The sequence below is a fragment of the Lepisosteus platostomus genome, chromosome 2, assembly GCF_059453375.1.
Source record: "Lepisosteus platostomus isolate fLepPlt1 chromosome 2, fLepPlt1.hap1, whole genome shotgun sequence".
In the NCBI taxonomy this organism is placed as follows: Eukaryota; Metazoa; Chordata; class Actinopteri; order Semionotiformes; family Lepisosteidae; genus Lepisosteus; species Lepisosteus platostomus.
In genome coordinates this window covers 65,765,692-65,786,370 of record NC_142612.1, presented here as the reverse complement: position 1 = coordinate 65,786,370, position 20,679 = coordinate 65,765,692, and the positions used below count along the sequence as shown (strand labels likewise).

Here is a 20,679-nt window from a genome sequence, read left to right as displayed (position 1 = left end):
AGTGATACCAAGATCAGTCATTTGGGTAATTTTGGGATAGAATTTCTTTTGTCGAGTTACTGTACATACTTTTGCACATATTTGGATCTGTGTCTTGTTTGTGTTCTTTAAAAAAAAATAAAAATACAAGTTACAGTACAACCACCATTTGTGATAAAACAATCCTATAAGTTTCATGTTGAAGACATTTTTTAAACAAATAACATTACTCCCTGTGTGTGCTATAATGACAATTAGACTTATTTAATATTTATGTTCAGAAAATAAAAATGACACGCAGTAATCTCATCCAATTTTCTTTCATCTTTTTAATATTTATAGTTGTACACGGACATCTGAGTTCGGTCTCTTCATACTAGTATTAAAAACCAAGTGTCTTTACAAAGAAAAAAAATGCTTGTTTTAACAAAGCATTTACAGGCTTTGTTAGACTCGGAGCTACTTGCTCAGTTCTTTTACTTGTCATTTGTGTAATTTGCACAGATTAAATTACAAAACAAAGCTGTTTTTACAATACACACCACGAACCATTTTTGAGCGTATGTTCTTGTTCTGCATAAATACTGTACACTGAAAAAAACATATACAACCAGCCGCAGAGCATTGCTTGTGTGGACTCACAGTAAATAAAGTTTCACAGTAAAAACCGCCTGTGTTTTTACTCTTTCTGTTTTACATCTTGGAATTAACGCCTCAATTTTTCTTTTTCAGTCGAACATTGATGCAGTTCTCTCCTCTAACCTTATGAACTGTATATACATACAGGGCCATATGAGCTCTATAAGGCAAACACATATTTCAGCTGTATATAGCCTCTATTGTGGAAATTAGTTTGATCATATTTGACTCTCTGAACAAAACTTTATTTTCCTAATATGGCTCAGTACCATATCCTTCCAATAGCTTTAGTTGCTTTTTTTCACTAGATGGTGCTATTGAAAAAAAAACTGCAATTATTTTCGTTCTACTCCAGAACGTACTGTAAATATGTGTAGGTGTAGGCACACACCTACACATAGGCCAGTATTCTCCATTTTTTTAACTACAATTTTACTAAAGCTTTCATTGGACATAATGTAGTCTTAAAAGCAAACAATAAGGTTTTGCCTTGTAAATTCCAGTTTTGAAACTTTTTTCGGAATAAGTCTTTGGTTTTTGCTGCAGTTATAGTACAGTCATTGATATTTTACTATTATTTGTTTAGAAAGCACCCGTATCCAGTGTGAGTTACAATGAATGCACATTTTAAATGAAGTCTAAGAACATCCAACAATCCATTCATTAATTTCCTAACTGCTTTATTAAATAATGGATCACAGGGGGTCTCAGCAAGGAATGGGCGCAGAGTGGGGTACATCCTAGACAAAATGCCAGGCCATCACAGGAGAGGTCAGCTACCTGACCCGAGCCCGACTGCGCCCGAAAAAGTATCGGGTTTCGGCCTGGATTCGGCTCGGTTTTTCACGTACCAGTTCGGGTTCGGGTTTGTTTTCTAATAAGTGAAAATGCATTATTATGTTTTAAATTTATTTTGATTAGAAGAAATTCGTAACTCATTTTGCGCGCTCTCTCTCTCATTTGTGTAACAGAGCCTACCTACTGCAGCTAACGGTTATTAGCCGTTCCCCACTTTCAAAAGTATTACTTTTGAAAGTGGGGAATACCAGTTATAATTATAAAATTATAAAATACCAGTTTTTCTCAGCGCACGGCACTTTCTATCAACTCTCAAGCGCATAGCAGCCGAGCAAAGCATTGTAAAACCGCGTCTGTGAGAATCCGTCTCCGTGTATGCTTGTGTGTCTACTCGCTCTGAGAGGAAAAGAGTGACCGATTTCGGTTTGGGGTTTCAAATTTGGCAGTACCATCGGCCTCGGTCTGGTCGTGGCTTCAATTTCACGCCCGTGCAGACTTCTACATCACATGGCACACACAGACAACAACACGCACACACCTACACCAAGGCCAGTATTCTCTAACACCAATTAAGCTATCAGTATGTCTTTGGACTGTGGGAGCACTCGGAGAAGCCCAAGAGAATAAGGGGAGAACATACAAACTCCATACACATAGCACCCCCAGTCTGAAAATGAACCCAGAGCCCCACCGCAGTGAGGCAACAATTCTAACAACTGTGCCAATGTACAGCCCTAGTCAAGGAGGCAAATTAATACATTACAGTAAGGAAAACGAAGATGAAAAGGTCACGTGAACCCAAAAAAATGAAATTGTACTTAAATTGGTCTTAAATGTTCAGCTTACAAGACAAAAAATAACAAGGTACTGGTGTATTGTACACTGTTCAGCTACTTATATCGACATTTTCTCAGGACTGTGAAAAAAGGGATTCTTATGTGGTGTGGTCTCAAGTTTAAATTTAACCTACAGCCCAATGTAAATAGCAAAGCCACCACATGACGACAACAGCCTGGAGGCGATCACAAGCAAATGAAACAGAAAACCCACAATCAAATGACACGTTTGACATTTACATTGGCTGGGATAATTCTTTAATGTAACAGTGGCTTTGGCGTATTTGCTCTCATGCAAACAGTTTGCTAGCATTTACTTACAGTATTTGACTTATTTTTAATTTATTTATTTAACTGGAGTATTATCACTACTGTATTACCATTTTGACTAAATTACTGTTAAGTTAAATGCAGGTGCTGGTGAATTTTGAAAGTACACTTATCGTGGGCACAAGCTTAGCAGTGTATTGCACTGGTAAGTGCAAATGACATGGTGCACGCACATTGCAAGTAAAACCACAGGAGCCACTGGTATGCTAAAGATGGGCTTTAAAAACAATTAAAGTGTGTTACATTTTATTTTATTATATTTTATGCACAACTTGAAACACTTGAAAAACTATTGCAGGGGTTGTAATAGACAATTGAATTTACCATTATTGCAGTGTGAAATTTAAAATGTGCTATTTAAAAGCACACGCTTTGCAAACAAATTTGCAGTTGCAGATGCAACACTGATTTCCTTAAAGAAAAAAATTGCTGTTATTGCCAGGGTGCAGGTAGGCTGGGTTTGTACCAGAGCTACCTAAATCCAGTGAGGAAAATACTGACCCAGGATCTTTGAGGCACGGTGTTCAAACAACTCAAATCAAACTGTGCCCTGGGCCTGGGAGAGGAGATCCAGGAAGAGCATGGTATGTCCCATTTGAACCACAGTCTCCATTGTCACCTGAGGACCACTTGGAGGACCATCATGTACTCTGTACTGATCTTCTCAGGGCTCACAGAAATCCTGCAGGCCAGTAATGAGTCAGAGCATTAATGCCCAAGTGACCTTGATCTTGGAGGGAGAACATATATATTCTTCTCATGACAGAAATAGATTGACACCTGCTCCTACACAACAGTCCCAGCTGGCTTCCAACATTCAACCAACCAGCAGCCATATCCCCCTGCAACTCACAACTAAGGTTGTTGTTGGAAGAGGTGTTAGTGGGGCCAGCAGGGGGCACTCACCCTGCAGTCTATGTGGGTCCTAATGCCCCAGTATAGCGACAGGGACACTGTACTGTAAACAGGCGCTGTCCTTTGGATGAGACAAAAAAACGAGGTCCTGACTCTCTGTGGTCATTAAAAATCCCAGGGCGTTTCTCGAAAAGAGTAGGGGTGTTACCCCGGTGTCCTGGCCAAATTTTCAATTGGCCCTCACCAATCATGGCCTCCTAATAATCCCCCTCTATGAATTGGCTTCATTACTCTGGTCTCCTCCCCACTGATAGCTGATGTGTGGTGAGCGTTCTGGCGCACTATGGCTGCCGTCGCATCATCCGGGTGGGGCTGCACATTGGTGGTGGTGGAGGGGAGTCCCCATTACTTGTAAAAGCGCTTTGAGTGGAGTTTCCAGAAAAGCGCTATATAAGTGTAAGCAATTATTATTATTATTATTATTATTATTATTATTATTATTATTATTATTATTATTATTATTATTATTATTATTAAGGGTGCGGTATCAGTGGAATGAAAATAAGGAAGACTTACGAAAGGTCCAGCCTTCTGGTTTCATGATTGTGACAGTTACATTTAAGATCAGAATTCAGTCACAAAATAATGATACATTTATATTTTAACAAGAGCAGCTCCTATTATTATTGTGCAACGGCTTTGCATTTCCTAGAGTATTCTAAATGTGGTTTGTCCTTTAGCAGATGTGATACGGAACACAGAAGTTTTTTTGTGGAGAGTTTGGTCTGTGCATGCGAAAGGGTTTACTCTAAATTTGGTTAAGTGCTGTGTATTCTGAAGAAGGCACAGACAATTATTATTTGGAAAATTAACAGAGATACTCTAGTATTTCAGAGCAACTGGAAGACAAGAATAACCTGTGTCTAAAATACTGCTGTATTAACTACAAAGTATGGTAATTCTTTTTTTGTCCCAAGTACAGTAGACACTCTAGAGTCACTCTCTCCTAAATATGACATTTATGGTAACATAAAAGGATGTTCTGAGGTATAAGAACTGCTTGAAAATGCAAAACATATGTTTAGATATTAGCAGGAGAAGATACATATCTATGACTTTCTGTTATTCTCAATCAAGAGGACTTTTTACAAAAGATTAATATTCATTTCAAAGCTTCTCAGAGCTGGGCTGTGACTTCCATCTCTACACCCGTAAGTCACATAGAGGTGATACATGCTTCGCTTGTATGTTTTTTTAGGTAGAGAGTTCCAAAAATGTGCACAATCAAAAAGTAGAGAATTTTAAAATTCAAAACCTCGAATAGTAAAAACCAGTTTTGTAAAGCTGTGTCTAACATTTTGAGAACACCTGGAGAACAGAATTTATTTATTTACATTTATTCACTTTTAAATTTCCACTGTCACAACAGAATCTATTAACTGATCCTTGTGCCTCTTGATCAGCTCACCTCAGACTCTCACAAGGTAAGCAATAGTATTCACTCCATTTGCAATTTTAACTTACAATTATTTTACACGATTCTCCTGTAATATTTCTCCAGCATATTTTGTCCTGGATAGAAAACTCTCAGTATAGATTTGTACCTTGTATACTGTACCATTGGGCTGTGCTTACACTATCTTGTAAGATATTATTGTGACTTGGCTTAAACAATTTCCACCATAACCATTCGTCTGAACTTTTCTGAGAGGTAATATGAAGTGTGTTTCCATATTTAAACAGAAAATTTGACAGCATGTTTTAGCGACTCTTGTTCATTGTACCTTGTTTTTAATCCCTATTTTTATATTTCTACACAAAACATTCAGCATCACACGTTGGGCGATGAAGCTGAATTTGAGTATCTCGCACCATCTAAAACTTTGCAAATGTTACACTATTTTCAATGTGGTGAAAGCGTAGGGGTTAATGAACTGTATCAACACATCAAAGTTTGCATATCAGGGCTGTTAAACCAAGAGGAAGAGTTAGAGCTCTTGAGACATAACTAAGAGGTTAGTACTTCAAATCCTGGGTAGGGCTGTTGATGTGCTATTGAGCAAAGTACACATATTTCACTGAAATTACTTCAGTATAACGTCCAAAAAAAGGTGAACGTATACAAAGTGATTTGCATAAAAACACGTCAGAATAATAGTACTGCATGCCTGTGTAATCTCTCCCTCTCTCTCTTATTATTATTATTATTATTATTTGTGACCCAAATTCAAGCAACTATTGTAGTGATCGCTGACAACAAAACACTATTGGCAGTAACACAATGACACACTGTTGTATTGGAAGTTAACAATATAATGAGAGACAAATAATTAGACAACTGCTTTCTCTCACTGCTTTGGCCAGCCTGCTCCTGGATTGGAGGTATAATATATTTACGGTGAACTGCAAGTCTAGAGCACGAGTGAAAAGAAAAGATACCCCAGTTTTTTCTTGGTCCTCATGAAGTGCATGTGTACTCAGGACAAGGACTATGTCCAGCTTCAAATTAAACGAGGAAGTCGTGTTCTTTTTAAAGTAACCCTTGCGTGATCCTACAACATGTACAGTAAGTGACTTTAAAATAAATGCGGGTAGTAGGTGTATACACAAAAAAATACATTCTCATAACGTGACAACGGTTGAGACCGCTCTGTTCATGACTGAAACGAACTCGAAAAAATATTCACGTCTCACTGCAGTTTCCATGCATTTAGTGAACATAATATAGTTTAAAAACCATAAACTTATGTGCAAGATGCTGGCTCTAGAATACAATGATGAATTGAACTAAACGTCTTTTTGTAATACGAGCAACGGTTCCGTGTTAGGTTTCGTTTCCAGGAAAACACGCTGTATGGGATCTCCCCTGTTCGGAGCGAGGAGGTATCCAGGATGTGATATTGTGAAACCTACAGTACGGTTGCCACTTCCCGCTGAGTAACCTTGCCTTGCTCTTGTCATACGCTTTTCTCTTCACCAGGTAAGCGTTTTTCATCTTTAGGAACCACTCTAATTTGAACTACAAAGGATCGATACAGTTGGGTTTGTCATTTCATTAACCGTTTCGACTATCATTGCATTTGTGAGCGAGTTTCGCACAGACAAATCTGTATAACTACTGTAACCGAGCTTTTTATCAACTCTTAAGAGTAGAGTCTTATGACCTAACTGTACCAAGGCGTGATATGGAATAGAGTTCAAGTTCTAATATGCAGTTCTAGACTTTGCTTTACGAAAATTATATATTTCTGTTTTTAATTCACACTTTTATTAATACCGATGATAATTCGATACATTTTTTTCAAATTACTTGTTGCGTTCCAATTGAGTGATTTTAGAAAAACGATTTTAGAAATAGAATTATCTGTTATTTGTGAATTATTATACTGGTCTTACATTCACATTTTGCAATAATAGGATTACCAATATTGTGGTTATTGTTCTGTTTTTCACTGGTGGAGCAGTGGAAGGGTGGAGTGGTGCCACTGTGGCTGAGGATTTACGCCTGTGGCTGGAAGGTTGCCGGTTCAAATCTTGCAGAGGAATCCTACTCTATTTTGCCCCTGAGCAAGGCCCTTAACCCCAACTACTCCAGGGGTGCTGTACAATGGCTGACCCTGCGCTCTGACCCCAAGCTTCTCTCCCTGTCTGTGTCTCATGGAGAGCAAGCTGGGGTAGACTAATTCAATTTGAAAATTTGATGTTGTTAAGATTAGCTTTGTATAGAAAACAAAGGATACTTACAGTATAAGAGAAGCACCATCTTTGCTCAGGCATGCACCCCCTTGTAATCAATATGAACAGAATAGACTATCAGATGATTCATAATTATAAGTATCTGAAAAACCACATAGGCCTTAGACAGCACACAAGAGTATTCTGAAGCACAAGAAATAAAACTTAAGCAAAAGTAAGTTGCATCTATGGGAAAGAGAGAGATTTTATTGACACCCCAGTCATGAAGGAATCCAGGGTAACTTTTGTGTATTTTAGGGGTGGGTATGATAGATCAATTTCAAGACAAATGTTGGCAAATGTCATAAAATAAACCAAAATTAAAGTCAGGCCTGACAACTTCTTTACACAAAGGATTTAAGTTTCATACAAGAAGTTGTAAAGTTCTGTTGTGGATTCTGAGTCAGTGGAAGCATTCAAGATGGGTTTGTGTATCTTGGGTTTCCAGATCACTGAGCGGTCACACCACTCAGTTGTACTATACCTTCCCTGAGTTAAAAAAATTAACCCTTGTCAAATGCTTTCCAGAAATCTGTATAGAGACCATTAATGGTTGTAATGTTTGTACAGTTGTAGAAACTTCTGTGACTACATAAATTACTGTATGTTCATGATATTTCACCCTTTTTTAATTAAAAGAGGTTATGTTACATATTGACAAAGTGTCCTTTTAAATCACCCAATTTAAATATAGCATTACAGCTGCCAGGAAATACACTGGCCACTCCTCAAGATATACACTTTAATCACAGATAAACCAAAAGATTCTTAGCTTATTTAGTCTGTAAGAAGCAGTAGGGAGATTTGTTGTACTGTTCACTACATAAGCTTGACTAACAAAAGGATGTAGTTAGGATAAAGTCTGTTGTTTGTTGACTCCTGCAAATGTAAACCAATGAATTTCCTGGGCTACTGAATTCTGTCACTATCCTGGAAGGCTGTGTTATTCTCTTTTGTATTCTGATTGATCTCCAGGCTAAATTCTAATTTCCAGAAATCTTGTTTGTAATGTACAGCTACACACGGCAGGGTCATGGCTGCCCTATGGTGTGGCAGAGAAAAAGGTGTTGTTTGTTATTGATTGCAGTTTGAATGGTATCCTACATCCCTTTGAGGTGTTTTGTAGTATCCACAATGTAAAATTTAAAAAGGCTAATGCCATTTTATTACAATTTCACTTATTTGTTGTTTGCAAAGGAAATGCGCTAATCAGGGATATCCAAGACTTGCCGTGTTTATAAAGTTTCACAATAAAAAGCAAAAGGAAACAAAATAAATGATTACAAGACCTAGAACAGTAAAATGCAAATAAATGTAAGAAAGATAATACCAATGTAGGTAGACAGTGCTGTACAAATGCTGTACAAAAGTAAAATAAAAGAATGACCAACATGATCCAACATGATAGCATTTGTAGTTGTTTTGGAGGGAACGGGGCTAGAAATGATGGACACACAGTTGTGTGCACCCAGAGAGTATTTATACGTAGGAGGGTGAAAAAGAGAGGTTAAATGTAGACCTCCTTGTGTCTGTTAATTAGCACCATGTCAGACTCTAATTATGAAACAAGATAGGTAGGTAGGTCCCTTTTCAGCCCATAAAGGCCCATGGGGAATGGAAGGCAAGGGCCCCCATTTTTCATGACCATCCAACACTGTAGGTGGAGGTTATGTGGTCAGCCTCACACTCCAGCCAACCTATTACCCCCAGAAGGATTAACCCCTGGTATTCACTTGGAAAGCAGGCTGAGTGGACCTAGGAGCCCTCTGGAAGGAAATAGAGCAAGCTACCTCACTTGCCCCTACCTAGGATTGAACCTGGGTCTTTCAAGTCAGGAACTAGACGCCCTTGCTGTCTAGAGTTACCACGGCTCCCTACAAAACAAGAGGATGAAAATAAATGGATAGCATCCATAGTACTTTGATGTTAAAGTAACTCATCTGACTGAGGAAATGAAGGGGGAGCAGAACAAGTAATACTTAGGGGAAGAGAGACGAAGGGTGTAAAAAGACTTAAGCTGTCCTGAAAGAAAAGAGTAGAGAGCATGACTGAAGCAGAGCCAGTTGTTTTCTGTGGAGAATTTGAGATGGAAGAGCTGCTTGTTCGGGAAGAGGTAAAAAAAATCAGCTACAGTCCTGATTTGTAGGAGATTAATGTGGTAAAGATAAGTTCTCGGTAATACAGAGTATGAGAGATGTCTGTCTCTGGCAAGACTGAAGTGCAGAATGCTGGAAACGATGTACATGGGCAGCCAATGAGTAATTATACTGTACATAGGGGAGTGGAAGCACAAGATTAAAATGTAACCACCTCCCAGATTGCTGTTAAAAGCACTATAAAGTACATATGTGTGTGGATTGTAAATCTAAAGCGTTTACTCTCAGTGTAATGGCTGTGTGTGAATAAACTAATCCTTGGCCAAGGTCCTATGAACAGAACCATTGCTTTTTTATCTTAATAAAATATTTCAGACAGAATTAATGATATATGGATTCTTCCTTGCAGATTTGATCCCACCGAAGACAAAGGGAATTAAACGTTTCTGGTTAGATTTGCTCTGTTTTTTCTTCCAGCAGAATTTAAGCGATCTCATGGATTATTCAGGTAAGAAAATAAAAGACAAGTTAATGTGGGGGTATAAACCCTTAAACTATTGTCATTTCATCTTTCTTTTAAGGTAAAAGCCTCTATGATGCTGGTAGAGAAAAAGTCCTCAAACTAGGCCAGGAAGTGCTCTATATATATTTAGAAACAAAATGTGATGCTTTTATTTTTAAGGGATATACAGTATAAGCATTTTAAACGTAGTAAATTAGCAGGGCTGATGTAATTACGGATGCACAGTGAAATCTGTGTGGGGATGAGGGTTGTGGGGTAAGGAGTCTAAGGAAGGCTGGGTTCCCCTCACAGTCATATTTGTATGCTCATGGGGCCATCTTTTCAATTTGATGTTATCATTTTTTGCCTCCCTTGCCAATACTAAAACTTTCACAAGCCCCATTACACTTTGTAAAAGATTGTGCTATAATCATCTGACCTTTGTATTAAATTTAGTCTTCTTGCAATGCTTCATAGATATGCAACATAAAAAGCATAAAAGCATTGTCTGCTCTGAACAATCTTAATTTATACCTACTAAGTAATCTTGTGTGAACTCTGTTAATTGCAGCAGTTGTTTACAACCGTGTTTGAGACCTTGTTCCATTTTTATCTTTGCATTTGAATTTCATGTTGGGTTTGCCTGAAAACCACACTGGAAACTGAGAGCCTCCTTGTGTTACCAATTGTTTTAAAACAATTTTACATTATTAAAGGCTTCTGATTTTTCTTTTTCATTTACAAATGATAAATTCTATATTACAGGTAACAAACAGCCTGTTTCAAATCAGGTACAACCCGTTACACAGCCACCTGGTATGTATTTTAACTTTTGCTTAAAAATGCATGGGCTGCAGTGAAACGCAGAATCTGCTTTACATTTGTTACAATAAGTAATAAAGCAATAGGGAAATTTAATACTATTGTCAATATTTACATGTTATTAAGCTCTAGTAATAGCGGCAAAAATAACTTGTCACAATAGTAGACATTAGGCCTCTAAACCTCAGTCTGTAGGATCATGAGCCCAAATCCAGGGTGGTACCCTTGAGGTATAAACCTCTAGTAAATGTCCTTATACGTTAAAGTCTCCATCACTGCAAATTAGTAAAATAAAAGAAAGTTAGTTTAACCATATTTGTTTGCTTCCCTTTATATGTCCCTTCCTCCCTTTCAAGAGCAATAAAACTAAATATATTTTCTGGCATTTCAGTGATGTTTCATAGACTACTGGTTAAGTGCATATGGTGTGTGGGACGGTACTCTTTAAATTAGTCCTGCTAACAATGTTTTCCACTGATGTTCAGCACTGTTACTGTATAGTTAAAATGATGGTTGTTTTTCAGTGTAATGTCTCAGTGCATGAACAGACAACAATACAACTCTTAAGTCCTAAACCTTTTAAATTGAGGCAGTTCTTTTAGTGCACATGCTTCTACTTCTGTGTGTTTAAAAAGCAGAGACATATGTGGACATACTATACAGAGTGATCACTCTGTGGTCTGAGCTCTCACACACAAATGGTCATGACTGTGCAAAGGGAATATAATTGGTACATTGTCCTTGGTCTTTGTTGCTTGGGTGAAAAGAACGGTTCTCATGAAGTCACCAAATTTCAGGCAGAGCACTGAGTGCAGGCGTAAAATATCCACCTCAGTCATAAATCACCTTTAATGCTAATTTTAAGCACAAGGTAGGTTTGAGAGAAAAAAGACTGCCAATTAGGTTATTACCATTTCTCATCCAGAATTTTAGGTTGGGATGCTGTTTACAAAAAATTATTCTGTTAAATATCTTTTAAAATATAATTTAATTGAACCACTGCTAGTGCACATCACTGGAAGCCCTTTCTGTGACTGAGTGCATCCTACAATAGCTCTATACAAGTTAGAGACCTTGAGCACTTCAACACATATCCTTGATTTTGCCACTGGGAAGATAATGTTGGCATGTACAGTATGAGTTATTTTAAGAAACCTCAGCTTAAAACATTGGACTTTTTATTACCCCTAACACTTATTGAAGAGGAACAGTTAATAGAATTACCCATCACCTTTATATTTTTGTCATTTTCAAAGGCTCAGATTAGTTCAGGATTAATGTTGTTCTTCCTTGAGCATCTATTTATTTGGTTGGAAATGACAATCTGTATGTCTACTTGTTCCTGTGATGAATGAATGTTTTATGGCCTGTATTGCACTAAGTACAACTTCAGAATAGATTAAATATATTAGACACTCCACACTGAAGAAATATAATCTGTAGATATATAATATTGAATGTGCAAGTTTTTGATTGCCATTTATTTCAGTTTATAATATAGTAACTCATTAGAGTGTTCATATCGGGAGTATTATGCACAAAAGTATGCTTGTGGTAAGATTATGGATTATTGGTATGATTACCTTCCCCAACCTGAGCTAAAATGAGTTTTATCTAGGGAATATTTGAAATTTGAAAGTCTTTGGGAAAGGCTTGAGTGTACAATTTTGTCTTATCGATTTTATTCTCCACCTCAATTCTTCAACCCTCACTGTTTGCCCTCAGGATTTGGTACCATGCCAACTGCTGTGGTAATGCCTGCACCCCCACGGCTTCCTGGCTGTCCCCCGGGACTGGAGTATCTTGCTCAGGTGACATCGGATCAGTCCTCAGAGATGCTACACAAACGCTTTGGGAACTCAGTTTACAAATGGTGGCAATTTGAATTGCTCCTGATAAACAGGGATCCCTCATACCCAGTATTTCTAGAATCAGCCATGTAATAAGTGTGGCAATTAAGGAAAAGTAACAAATCTCTAAATTCTTATTATCCATTTGGCAAACACTGCTGGAATGCATTCCAATAGGAACAACAGTTGTTCCTCAGTACTGGCTAATTGTTGTTCATGCCTGGATACCTCTGAAATTCTTCTGATTACTTATGTTAAGGTGCTTTGCTAACATATTAATGTTCTGGAATGAGAACAATGTTAATCAGTTACTGGAGTCTGCCCTAGGATTGTACATTTTACAATAATGAAACATTTATTTTTGTTTCATGAAAATGGTAGTACACTTAAACTCTTCATTTGCATTTGATGTGATTTCAGTTTAATGGACTTGCAAACCCGTGGATGGTGTCTTTTGTCTTTCTTCAACTCCAGTGTCAGGGAGGTCCAACAGGTCATGTGTCAGTCCATTTGATTTCAGCGCAAGGACGTGCAAATCCTTGTAAAGTAGAAATAAATGTGTGCCGATTCAGTATGCAGGGGACTAAAGTTGAAAAATAAAAAATCCTAAATGTGAAATATATTTTCTCAATAATTCACAAATTTGTGTTATTTGTCTATTTACTCTTGTATTTCAGTTAATTTTGGGTGTATGTAGTCTGCATAATTATGTTACCCGGAATCCAGTGGTAGTTTTTAAATATTACAGAGATGAATACACATACATTATATGCCTCCTGGGAAGACACTGCTGACAGCTACTGTACATTGTACAATAATCTGCAATAATCCTAGGACTATTTAAGGACTGTAGTGAATAGCGTGTGAATATGAAAACTCATCATAGTGATTTTCACTCTGCTTTGAATATGAACGCATCATTAATTCAAAGGAAAAAAGGGGCGACAGAGTTCCACATGGGTTTTTTTTCCTCTTATTGCAAGGGAATACTGAACAGGGTTATACAGCACATTGAACAGCAATTCTTGCTTCCATTTTGTAAACCAGGTCTTTTTCTGTTTTACAAAATACCTAGCATTTTGTGGCATTTGTTTGGCAACTGTTGCATAATGCACAATGTCTATTAATAAAAATACCACCTAATAAAAATAATTTGGATACTATTTCCCTTGATTTTGTTTACGCCAAAAAATAATTGCCGTTCATTCATCCAACAGTGGAAATAAATGGTGATTTTTCTCTTGCTTGATACTGCTTTTGCTGTCTAGCTAGTCAGATGTTTTCTTCATCAAGATCTGCAGTATATTCAATGGTATTGTTCCTGTTTTTCTCACTAATCATCTGAAGCATATGTCCTGTAAGGAATATTTATTCATATTAAATATGTTTATGTACTTTTGCCTGATCCATTTTTAAAATTGAAAACCATATTCACAAAACCAAAATACTCTACATAAATTAAACAGTCTAAATAATATATTTTATGTTTGTCTGTTTGTTTGTTGGTTTGTTGGTTTGTTTGTTAAATTTGACAGATTGACCAGTTGCTCATTCATCAGAAATTGGAGGTTGTTGAAGGTACTGTATAAGGTGCCGGGTTCCCTTTATTATTTCTTATCTCAACAGGATGAGGGGCAAAAGAAAGATTTGAAGTGCAATTTTTTAGCAGAAGTTAGAGCAAGTGTGCAGGAAAAAAGAAGGGGGCAGAGGTCTTGGCAGTTCAGAATTCTCAATGCTCTCACTGTGAGTGGAGTAGGCAGAACAGAAAATAAGAGGACAAAAGGAGCCAAATGAGAGAAAAAGGATCCGTACAATGTTTTTCGTGTATTAGTATACTTTCATAGGTAATAATTAATAACAGTATCATAATAAACAATTCATAGGTAATACCTAAATTAAGGTATACTGTGTATATTTTATGTGCATCATTTCTTTGCTTCATCCATCATGACAGTTTGAATTTTGTTCTCTCTGATGCATAACTGAATGACTCTAATGGCACAGTTATGAGACAGGCAGAATCATAACTGACAATTCTGTCTGATAGTAACGCAGCCCAAGGAAACACTGTCACACAGGGAAGCACTGTTTTGTTGCGGGAGCCTCTCTCACTTCTGGGGCTACAGACATATAAAAGACAAATAAAAACTGGAGTTTTTTAATGAAATTCATTGTAGCTTTGTAACGTGTTTCAAAGAGACATACACTGTAGGTCTGCAATCAAGATAATGGAGTGAGTATTTTTATTACAAATGTAATGAATAACATTTCTTAAACCCATGATGAAAGTGATGATATTAGGGTGCTAAGTGTACTAAGCACACCTCCACAATGATCCGTAAAATACTAAGGATATAAACATTAATTTGCAGTGTTTAGAGTGAGTGAAAGATTCCAGGGTTTGGGCCTTGTTGGCTCACGTTAAAAACTCATGCACTATTATTAAAATTAAAGAATTGAAAAATAAAGAAAGCTTGCAGAATCTGCAGGGTAGCACTCTATGACTCTTTTCAAGGAGCAATTAATTAAACGTAAGCAATTTCAGTTCTGAAAACATGTAATGAAATACCCACTTTTGCCTTTAGTTCTTCTAGGATGGGAGAGCAACAACAAATATGACATCAAAAACAGCCTTGGACAACAAGTGTTTTATGCAGCTGAGGAGAACGACTGCTGCAACCGGAATTTCTGTGGACCGCTGCGTTCCTTTACCATAAGGATTCTGGACAACTTTGGTCAAGAAATACTAACTATGACTCGGCCTCTAAAATGTGGTAACTGCTGCTGTCCGTGCTGTCTTCAGGAGGTACAGTAATAAACAAACCAAGATTTTTTCCTAAACCAGGTTTATTTTACATTATGGAAAGGGCAGTTAAAGCTTAAGTTGATATAAACCATCTGCTTTTCAATATGCTAAAAACAAATATTGGGTCACATTTGTGTTTGTGTTTTACTTTATTGGTTTTTGATCTGATTAGATTATTTTAAGTTGTCCTCTGTGGCAAAAATATTTTTCCTTTATTTTTTGTGTTTAACTAACCAAATCGGTGTCTGATACATTCATTTCTTGTTTTGCAGTTAGAAGTCCAAGCCCCACCAGGCACTCCAATTGGTTATGTTGTTCAAAACTGGCACCCATTCCTGCCTAAATTCACCATTCTAAATGAAAGAAAAGAGCCAGTGCTGAAAATTGTGGGCCCTTTCTGTGACTGCAAGTGCTGCTCAGATGTTAACTTTGAGGTATATCTATAATAGAGATACAGTATACTGAAAGCACAAATTGCTTATCTTCAGTTTTACTTCTTGTTATCACATTTTTGTGTGCTCAAATTATATGGAAGCTTTTAAAAAGATTTAAAAAGTGCAAACGTGCCTAAAAATGCATGTAACTAAGTACTGCATGTAACTGCTTCTTCTAGTCAAAGCCACTTGCAAGGACAACAACAAAAAAAATTCAGGTCAATCAGGAACACGGGAATACACGTTAGAGGAGCTGAGAATCTACCACATCTATTTTAGATCCCATTCCCACCACTTTATTCCAGTCCTGTTTCTCTTCTCTCTGTCCCATTGTCCTCAATATAATACATGAATCCTTGAGCACCGGCATTGTACCAACGGTCCTCAAAACTGCTGCTATTACCCCCGTGCCAAAGAAGCCTAACATGGCTCTCGACAATCTTAACAACTTTCGCCCCATCTCCAACTTACCCTTTCTCTCTAAAATTCTAGAACGTGCTGTCACACTTCAGTTACATAACCACCTCATGACAAACAACCTTTTTGAACCCCTCCAATCTGGCTTCCGTCAACTTCACAGCACAGAAACCGCCCTAGTCAAAGTCACCAACGATCTCCTAATAGCTTCTGATTCTGGTTCTCTTTCCATACTCATCCTTCTTGATCTCAGTGCTGCCTTTGACACTGTTGACCATAACATCTTACTTTCTCGTCTCGAGACTGTGTTTGGAGTCTCTGACACTGCCCTCAAATTGTTTAAGCTTACCTCACTGATCGCTGTCACTTTGTCTCTCTCAATGGGTACAGGTCTGAAATTGGTCTTGTCAAGTCTGGTGTCCCCCAGGGCTCAATACTGGGCCCCTTGCTCTTCAGCATTTACATGTTCCCACTTGGTCAGCTTTTAAGATCACATGGCCTCAGCTTTCATTTTTACGCTGACGATACTCAAATATACATCCATACCAAACCCAACACTGATGTGGCTGTCTCTATTCTATCTAATTGCATCTCTGACATAAAAATTTGGATGACTCAAAACTTCCTTCATCTTAACTGTGACAAGACTGAAGTCATGCTTATTGGTACCCCCCATCAACTTTGTAAAGCCAGTCCTGTAACCCTGTCTGTAGATGGCTCTGTACTTGAGCTTCAATCAAAATTGAAAAACCTTGGGGTTATATTCGATTCTGGCTTAACATTCGACCCACATGTACAGCATACTGTCAAAACATATTTTTTTCACCTTGGAAATATCGCAAGACTACGCCCTATGCTATCATTAACTGTGGCTGAGAAGCTGATCAACATATTTGTATTCTCTCGAATTGACTACTGCAATGCTCTACTCCCTGGGGTATCTAAATCTACTCTGAACAAGCTGCAGTATGTCCAAAATTCAGCAGCCAGAATCCTGACCAGGTCTAGTGCAAGTGTTCACATTACTCCTATCCTGGAGTCCTTGCACTGGCTTCCAGTCAAATTCCGCGTAGACTTTAAAATCCTCATGCTTACCTATAAGGCTTTACATGGCTTGGCACCTCAATACCTGTCTGAACTTTTATCGCCCTACTCCCCACCTCGCAACCTCCGCTCTTCAAATTCTGCCCTCCTTACTGTCCCCCAAGCCCGTCTACATTGTATGGGCGACAGGGCCTTCTCCTGCTATGCCCCCAAGCTCTGGAACTCTTTGCCCAAGGATATTAGAGAGTCACCTTCTCTAAACTCCTTCAAATCCAGACTCAAAACCTTCTTTTCTTCAGAAAAGCCTTTACTTAACTGGTTCCATTCTTCACCCCTCTGCTCTTCTTGATACCACCTTCGACGGTCTCCTCTATTGTTATTGTTGTATTGTTGTAATTATAATTGTGTCCTATCTTGTGAAATCTTCTTATTTATTGTTGTAGTCTTCTTATTTATTGTTATTGTCATCCTGTAAAGCGCTTTGAGAAGCCACCTTTAAAGGCGCTATATAAAATAAAATGTATTATTATAATTATAAAAAGTTCAGGATTCAATTACTTCCTTTATAGAACAAAAGCTGAATGAAGAGAAGGATATCCTATATGAAAGCATTTTAGGTGCACAGTTGAGCAGAAATATAAATCTGTTAATTTCAGCATTTCCATTACACCTGCTGTTTTATCTGTGTAGGTGAAATCTTTGGATGAAAGTTCTACAGTTGGCAGGATATCCAAGCAATGGACAGGTTTTTTTCGAGAAGCTTTTTCTGATGCAGATAACTTTGGAATCCAGTTTCCTATGGACCTTGATGTCAAAATTAAAGCTGTAATGATCGGTGCCTGTTTCCTTATCGTAAGTGTACTTATTATACAGTATAGCATATAATAATGTCATTATATTATTGTAGTTACTGTTACTACTAAGTTATAGTCCTGTCCCCTGCTTCGGATGAGACGTAAAACCGAGGTCCTGACTCTCTGTGGTCATTAAAAATCCCAGGGCGCTTCTCGAAAAGAGTAGGGGTGTAACCCTGGCCAAATTTCCAATTGGCCCTTACCAATCATGGCCTCCTAATAATCCCCCTCTATGAATTGGCTGCATTGCTCTGCTCTCCTCCCCACTGATAGCTGATGTGTGGTGAGCGTTCTGGCGCACTATGGCTGCCGTCGCATCATCCAGGTGGATGCTGCACATTGGTGGTGATGGGGGGGAGTCCCCATTACCTGTAAAGCGCTTTGAGTGGAGTGTCCAGAAAGTGTAAGCAATTATTATTATTAGTTATTATAGTAGTTAATGCTTAGAACTTAGTGCAGCTTTAATTCAACCTGGAAAGCATATCAGACCTGAAGTGTCTGATGAAACCATTGTACTGTATTTAAATTAAGTTGTAAATTATTATATGTAGTCAGTATTTCCCTTTGTTAATTTAATATCTTTGCTTTTCTAGGATTTCATGTTCTTTGAACACAATCAGTAAGGTAAGACAGTAAATCAGTAAATTGTGAAGCTTATCCCTCTCAAAAATTATTGTTACCTCTTAACTTTTCATTGCTCAATTTCCAGTATTTTATATGTATTCTTTGTAGTCGTTTCAGTGTGATCTAGTTTAGTAAGTTGGCTACTTATTACTTGAAAGCAATTTATAACAGAAAAATTATTATTTAAAAACAAATAAATCAAATGCATGACCAGGACAACATTTCAGTTAATGCTGCATTTCACTTCATTGTTGCCAGGTTGAGAAAATCCCTATAAAATATTTTAAAAAGCAGATATTCTACAATAATCATAGTAGAGTTTCAAGTTAAGAATAACCTATTAATGAAGTGAAACAAAAATATTTTTGGCCATTTTAATATACTTTCCAAAACGTATTTAATCAAGTATTTTATTTAAATTGCACATTTTTGTAATTGCTGTAAAATGTTTCTTTAACATGTACTAGAGTATAGGCTTGATTTCATTTTCAAAGCTTTTTATCATACCATATAAATCAACTAAAAAATCATGACTGCTTTGTGATGATTTGTTACTGAATCAGCTTATTTTGTATTCCAACAGTAGATGAGATGTATACACGGTTTCATGGACTTACCCAGTGTGCCCTGGATTTGAATGTTGTATTTTCCATTAAATATATAATTGTAAAGTAAAGGTAAAGTGCATAAAGAATGTAAAACATCACTGATCTTGTCTCTCTCTAGGAATCATACATGGAGTTTTACTCACTTTCTGTAAATGGGAAAATTACTACCGGTGTGTAAAATAATCAATAATCAGTATGACAGAGCTTTCCTAAACAATTTCTACCATTCATTTTGAAGCAACTATAAAACATTCCTTACAACATACACCTATAATAAAACTGTCAGATTTAGACACATATTAACTGTCCTTGACTAACATACAGTACTAGAACTTAACATGTCATGGTGAGCAAACGTACAAAGGTTTATCTGTAATTCTGGCAGTTTGTCTAATAAATTCCTAATACATGCATAACAAATATCTGTTCTAAGGTTTAATATACATTTACAATTACCATTAGTAAGTTAGCTTTCAGTTCTTTCTTACTAATACAAGACTGAGTTTACCATCTGATATCCTCAAATTTACTCCAGATGTTCTAGTTAGAAATGATCAGGTATTGTCACTGTTCGTTCTGAAACTCTTATTTAGAATACTATTAGAACATTTCAATTTATGTAGTTTTGCTCAAATCTGATGCTGCTTATCTGTCTGGTCCCAAGAAGCTTGTTTATTTCTTTGTTTCTTTTAAAACTACTATTACACTGTTAAAATTCTCCAGCTTGTGTAAAACATCTTGCTAGTGTCCTCACAAAATCTGATCAGGTTTATATGATTTTAAAGGGTACACTTGGAATACTTTGTCCTTTCCATTAAGAACGTGGCGTTTGTAAGTGTTGTTATTACATATGCTTTTACAGATGTTTCTATAACTTTAATGTACATCTTTTCATTATATTTTTTCTTTTGATCTAATTTTTAATGTGTGCTAAAAATCTAATAAAAAATTTGCTTTGATTTTATAAAATATATTAGAATATATTTTCTTTTCTTACCATGTGTGATGTGAAAAAGGAAGTTATTTTTATATACACTTGATACTGTATATAACAATATACAGTACATGTAATTGTTTTGTAATTTTCTAAAGTAAAAACACATGCTTAAGTGACTGTTTAAAAATATTTTTAAAATAAAAGGTGTAATTGCTTTGAATTATTCTTTCTTAGAATGCCTCATCTCTGGGTACATAAATATAAAAACACGTTTTAATTTAAACACACATTGAACTGAGCTGTTTTGCTGCAACAGGCATCATAATCTGTACCACTGTCACTGAGTGAGGACAATTACATTTATTCCTGGTCACCAGTACTACTTTGTTATCTGTTTTGTTCAGTAATAGTTCCAATTTACTTTTCATTGCATTTTATATATGAACAAATTGCCTTGCATATTTTAAGGATCTCATTCAACCATTTTTTGGAAGGACCTCAGGAAATCAGCAA

General features: G+C 36.9%; 1 protein-coding gene across 2 annotated transcripts; it reads left to right on the top strand.

Annotated features, from left to right (window-relative positions):
- Positions 1–6,054: 6,054 nt before the first annotated feature.
- LOC148676818 (phospholipid scramblase 1-like) lies at positions 6,055–20,387 on the top strand. 2 transcript variants are annotated; one of them, XM_088613898.1, is made up of 11 exons: positions 6,055–6,417; positions 6,902–7,111; positions 9,678–9,776; positions 10,536–10,586; positions 12,318–12,403; positions 13,978–14,020; positions 15,028–15,248; positions 15,521–15,682; positions 17,834–17,995; positions 18,591–18,621; positions 19,205–20,387. In XM_088613898.1, exons 3-10 carry the CDS (start codon positions 9,764–9,766, stop codon positions 18,618–18,620), a joined length of 768 nt encoding a protein of 255 aa, XP_088470024.1. In that variant the 5' UTR covers positions 6,055–6,417; positions 6,902–7,111; positions 9,678–9,763; the 3' UTR covers position 18,621; positions 19,205–20,387. The 2 variants fall into 2 exon arrangements, with proteins under 2 accessions (XP_088470024.1, XP_088470014.1); XM_088613888.1 differs by lacking the exon at positions 6,902–7,111 and having other exon boundaries at positions 6,056–6,417.
- Positions 20,388–20,679: the final 292 nt, after the last annotated feature.